At 41.6% G+C, this 6,204-nt stretch overlaps 1 protein-coding gene across 1 annotated transcript; it reads left to right on the plus strand.

Annotated features, from left to right (window-relative positions):
* The first annotated feature begins 4,940 nt into the window (after positions 1 to 4,940).
* Positions 4,941 to 5,738, plus strand: LOC138873265 (uncharacterized). Its single transcript, XM_070151710.1, has one exon. It carries the CDS (start codon positions 4,941 to 4,943, stop codon positions 5,736 to 5,738), a length of 798 nt encoding a protein of 265 aa, XP_070007811.1.
* Positions 5,739 to 6,204: the final 466 nt, after the last annotated feature.

A 6,204-nucleotide genomic window follows, 5' to 3' on the forward strand; every position in this document is an offset into this window, starting at 1 on the left:
ACATCTTATTATTCAAAAATATTCTTTAATTTTTCTAATAATCAAGAGATAAAAGAGGATAGGTAAAACATGAAAATAATATAAATCACAGTTTGTCCAAAATTAAATCAAGTCAAGATTAAGTCAATAAAGCGACCGTGCTAGAACCACGGGACTCGGGGAATGCCTTAGACCTTCTCCCCGGTCAACAGAATTCCTTACCCGAACTTGTTTTCGCGGACCGATTAAAATAGAGTCAAACCTTACTTTGACTAGGGATCCAAATAAATGGTGACTTGGAACACCGAAAAAATCATTTCTAAGTTGCGACTCTGAACAATAAAATAATCCCTATTCAAATTTTGTCACTTTAATTGAAAAAACTCTTTGGCCCATACACATATTATTATTATTTTGAGGGGTAGAAAAGGAGGTGTGACAGCTCTGGCGACTCTTCTAGGGAGAGCCAGAATTCGAGCTTGTACATGTTGATTTTTATTTGGCTTTATTAATTTTGTATATACTATGATTTATTTGGGTATAATGTGCCACTTGTTTGCTTTTTACCGCTTTCATATTTTTGAATGGTACATATAAACTGTCTTTTCACGTACCCCCTCCGAGTCTTCTTGAATTAAAATTGGGCATTTGCTTGACATAGCCCGCTTTCTTTGAGATAGCCGAGGTGTTTGTCACCCGGTGAAGGATTTTAGTCACACCTGTTTTAGGTGGGGAGCACCACCAGTTAAGCCGAAAAGCAATGCTACCGGTACACTGACCCTCCTTGGCTCGAGTTGTCCGCTCGAGTAAGCCAGTCTAGATACCTTCTCCAATAGGATCTAAACCTAGAAGAACAAGCCTCATGCCGGATATCCCTAGTAGGTTCGCTTTATTTGCATCACGTGCATTTGACTTAGCGAAACTTCGCACAGGGGCCGGGTCCATATAAGATAGGTATCCTCTTTGAGACCATCATGTTCACGTATGTGCTACTTAATACATCATTTGGAAGGCTTACTTGCATTGTCGACCGGTTTTTAAAAAAAAATAGTGTAATTATTAAAAATGAAAAAAACGAGAATAATTCTCCTAGTTTAGTGCAAATAAACCTTATATATATATATATATATATATATATATATATATATATATATTGTAGTAGTCTAGTGTGAGCTGTAAAGATTAATTTTCATTAAAAAAACAAAAGGGGGGAGTACCCTATTTTACTGAACTACGCGGGTTTGATTCTCACCGGATGTGAGATACGTAGGCAACCTCCATCGGGTTCAGCCCACATGTTTCAAAAAAAGGGAGCATAAAATTTTCAAAAAAAGGCCTATTTTGGTCACCTTTTACTGTCTGGCCCTCATGTTCCAGCTGTTTTGCCAAGACAGCCTTAAAATCTTCCTAGGAAGTGCTGAAGGGCCATTTTTGTAAAAATAGTTACTTTATCTATATTTATTCATCTGTTACCATTTTGCCCTTATGTCTGGCCATTTTTGTCGAAGCAACTTTAAATTTTTTCGGAAAGATTATTTTTGCAAAAAGTAGCTATTTTTATCTGGTTATACTCATATTACAAAGGGTCATTTTTGTAAAAATAGTTTTTATTTATTTATTATTTTGTCTATTTTTATTGTTTTATTCCTGTCTTTGGCTGCTTATGCCGAGACATCCTTTATGCCTTCTATGAAAGTATTAAAGGGCCGTTTTTGTAATAATAGCCATTTTTTGCTTTTATCATCTCAACTTTTGTGTCTGGTAATTTCAAAATATATATTGTAATTAGAAAAAAATAGATCGAGTCCTATATTAACCAGAACATAAAATAAAATAATGAATGATCATAATTTGCATATAGTTTAGGTAAGTCCTAACCCTTTTTTTTATCTTATTCTTAGGATCACCATGAGTTCTCCCCAAAGAAGCAGTCAGAAAAGGGTAAGGGACGAGACACCTCCTATGTTTTTGATCAGAGATGAGACCCAGAGTAGTCTCTGTAATTGGTGGGCTAGTTTTGCTACATGGGAACGAAATCGAGTATTTAAGTACCTCAAGTTACTCACCAACCTCATGGGAATTAAGCCTAACAGAGATTTAATTGAGGCTCTAGTAGGTTTTTGGGACCCCGCAAATAATGTCTTCAGGTTCAAAGATTGTGAATTGACACCCACATTGGAAGAATTAGGTGGGTTCGCCGGATTGGGGAGAGACCTTCGTGGGAAAAGGCCTGTTGCTCTGAGAAAAGTTGGTGTGAACAACTTTTTAAAAAAGTTATGCCTTCGTCGAATTCTAGTGGTTTGCTTAAAAGGTTGGGTTCCGTCGGAATATTTTTATGACAAATTTGGGGACGAGAAAGGGTTTGAGAACTTCTCGGGCACAGAATTTGTCAACCAGTTGAGTTACGACGCTTGGAGGGAGTTGAGAATCTTCGCGTTCATGATATCATTTTTACGGATCATGGTCTTTCCGGAGCGTGGTGAGCACATCAGAATTCCATTGGTTGCGGTCGTCTCGTATTTGCAAAGTAGCGAGGATCATACCATTCTTCCCATGATTTTGGGAGATATTTTTCGGGCTTTGACCCGTTGTCAAGAAGGTGAAAATTACTTTGAGGGATGCAACATTCTGCTACAGATGTGGTTTATAGAGCACCTTTATCATCATCCAATAGTAGTAAATTTCAATGATGATAGGCTAAATTACATTGGATGTCACCCAGACAGAGCTGCGAGTTGTAATCTTCCAGAGGGGGTGAGGGCTTGGCGGACATTACTTGGTTCATTGAGTGCTGATAAAATCTCTTGGAACTATTACTGGTTCCCTTCTGCTAGGGTCATGCATATGTCGACGTATCGCCCATTCTTCATACTCATGGGTTTTAGGGGTTTCCATCCCTACGCGCCTTTACGCATCATGCGCCAGTTAGGGAGAGAGCAAAAGAGGCCCCCGATTGAGGACATGCGCCCGTTCATGTGGGAATTCAAGGGAGAGGAATCTCCAAGGGAGTCATATGCAAGAAGATTTGGTTTTGTAGTCGATTTTCCGATTTAGGCAAGATGGTAGCTGATCGTGAACGTGGGGAGGTAAGCCTCGCATGCCTTGAGTGGTTTCACAACCAGGCTATCCCCGAGCAAAGGACAGAGAGATCCATACGGCACGCAGTTGATTGGGAGAGAGAGATCGAGGTCAGAGTTAGAGAAACCAGAAGGGAAGTGGCGCACGAGTTCCAATCTCGTATTGACACTTTACAAGAATATAAGGGCATTCTAGAGACACCCATTGACGTACAACAAGCTGATTTTGAGCGGGAAAAGGCTCAGTGGGCATGAGAGAAGCAAGAACTCAAAGCCCAAATTCGAAAGAAGAACATAGTCACAACCGCTCAGCAGCAAGAAGAGAAAAAAGCCCAGTTCAGGGTAGTCCGTGATCATGAACGTAGAGGTTTAGCTCCATTAATCCAAAGTTTGGGGGATCAGATAGGGGGAGTTGAGTCAAGCAAAGAGAGCCAGATCGCGGATTTTGAAATAGAAAGACACCACTACCAAAAGGTGATCAATCAATTAGAAGCGGAGTCGCTAGAAGTTCGGCGCCAGAAAGATATATCCTTGGACCGCGAGCGTGATGCACTGGATCTAGCTGAGACCCGTGGTCGGCAGAATCAAGAGCTGCACGTGGCTCAGGATTACATTAAGGGAAAGATCCTCGAGGTAGCCACATATACCTCAAGAGAATGTAGGAGTTGCCAGGGCATGACGCCCGAGCGGTTTGCAGAAGTATCATTGAACGTTGCTCGTCATATATCTGCAGACTTGGAGAGGATATACCGCAATGTTGGGGATCAACCACAAGAACAAGAGCCTTGATTACAGTAATGCTGGTGGATTCTACTGTAGAGATCAAAGTCTTCTTTAAGTTATCAGTCCTTTTCATTATGCTTTTGTTGTTTCTAAGTCTATAAGAGTCTTTTGGTGTTGTTTTGACTTTTATTCTAAAAAGACTATTTGAGTCAAGTTTGGTCTCGTTTATCTTTATGTAACTCTTGATTTTTGAGTTTTGTATAAAAATATTATATCGAAAATCAATGAAAAAGTTTTTGATGTTTTTTTTGTAAAAAAAATAAAAAAATATCAAGTGTCTTGCATATCTGAACTACGTAATGATCTGATTCATGCGGCGACATGATACGTAGGCAACCCACAAATGCTCGATCAAGTTTTCATTTTAAAATGGCTCTAAAGTAAGGTATCAAATAATGCAAGTGAAAAAAAAATAATAAAAAGAAGAAGAAAAAAAAAGAAGGAAATAACAGTGTCAATAAGCAACAAGCTGATAGACCGGAATGAAACATTGAAGCCTTCCAAAAGCATTTTAGAAATGGTGGCGATGTTAGGAGCATGACATATTATATGTAATTCATATCTATAAAATGCCTAACCCTAACACGTTTGTTGTCTCTTAAACCAGTAAGTTTAAGGTGGTTGGTTTGTGTTAAATCTCGCAGCACATCATTACTTCACAAGATCTAAGGGACCAGTAGTAATGGATAACAGTCATTAAATCGAGTTGGTCAGTGACAATCCGCAGGGTCAGTCAGTTGAGCAAGAGTCCGAGGAGATAAAAAATTGAGACAACAACTGTCAGATGTATATCAAGCTTGGGTTTCCGGTCGACCTCCACCTTAGGGTCCCTCAGAGGGAACTTACACCATACTCCAGGCTACTCAACCACCGCTCCATGCAACGAGCGACCCCATTCTACCACTAGGGTTTGTGCCGAACTACAGCCCCCATGCTCCCCCCAGTACCTCTAATATGCGACCTCCAGTCGCACCGGTCAGGAACACCCCTCTCATCGTGTCTGGCTCACCGGTATATACAATCCTGCCACCACCTCCTGTGACGAGGCCAAATAATGAGCCACCATCTCATGCTTATGATGGACAATACTATTCTCCGAATATGGCTTTTGGGGTCTCGGCTCCATACAATCAGACTCCTCGATACGAATCACCAGTGGAAAATGAAATGCCTGCCACGACGATTGAGCCAGATGAGATGGCCAGGAAAATGAAAAGTCTTGAACAGAATATAAAGAACATACAGGGACTAGGTGGTCACAAAAGTGTTTCATTCAGTGATCTATGCATGTTCCCTCATATCCATTTGCCACAAGGGTTCAAAACCCCAAAATTTGAGAAATATGATGGACATGACGACCCTATCACCCACTTGAAAAGGTACTGCAACCAGCTGAGGGGTGCATGGGGAAAGGAAGAGCTGCTGATGGCTTACTTTAGGGAAAGCCTTGTGGGGGTAGCTTCCGAATGGTTCATTGACCAAGACATCTCTCACTGGCATGTTTGGGATGACATGGCCCAGGCCTTCGTCAAGCAATTCCAATACAACATTGGTATTGCACCAGACCGCAATTCCCTATCCAATATGAGGAAAAAGTCGACGGAAAGCTTTAGGGAGTATGCCATCAAGTGGAGGGAGCAAGCGGCCAGAGTTAAGCCGCTCATGGATAATCATGAGTTGATCACTATCTTTTTGGAGGCTCAAGAGCCTGATTATTTCCAAAACATGATGTCTGCAATGGGTAGGCCTTTTGCTGAAGCAATCGAGATAGGGGAAATGGTCAAAAATGGCCTAAAGACTGGCAGAATTGTAAGTCAGGCTGCTCTCAAAGCACCCAAGCGATCCAAAATGGGTCGGGAAGTTTTGCAAATAGGAAAAAGAGAGATGAAGGTTCTATGATGACCTCGGGATCTAGGGAAGTTCAAGAGGGGCATCACACCCTTATGTGCAAGTTCAGCAGGGGCGATCCAGCTACCCTCAACATTACTATCCCCAGCCAATTCCTCAATACTCTGTGGGCCCACCACAATATACAATGTTCCATGCTCAATCATATGCTCGGCCTCCCAATCAGCAGGTACGGGCACCAGCTCCAAGGGGCCCCCGACCTCAGCAACAAAATTTTCGGGCACCCTACAATGCTCGTCCCAGGCAGGATTATGGTCGAGAGCAGAGGCCGACAGAAAAATTCACTCTATTGGCTGAATCATACTCTAGTCTATTCTAGAAGCTGAAGCAAATGGGCGTGATTGGAACCATCGCTCCCCACCACATGCATCCGAATTCACATGGATTTCAAGCAAATGCTAGATGTGAATATCATTCAGGTGCCTCAGGGCATAGCACCGATGACTGTTAGACTCTG

Source organism: Nicotiana sylvestris, chromosome 7 (assembly GCF_000393655.2).
Source record: "Nicotiana sylvestris chromosome 7, ASM39365v2, whole genome shotgun sequence".
In the NCBI taxonomy this organism is placed as follows: domain Eukaryota; kingdom Viridiplantae; phylum Streptophyta; class Magnoliopsida; order Solanales; family Solanaceae; genus Nicotiana; species Nicotiana sylvestris.

What these genes read in the sequence shown, in the direction of transcription:
- LOC138873265 (XM_070151710.1), top strand. Translation starts at nt 4,941, where the DNA reads ATGGCTTTTGGGGTCTCGGCTCCATACAATCAGACTCCTCGATACGAA.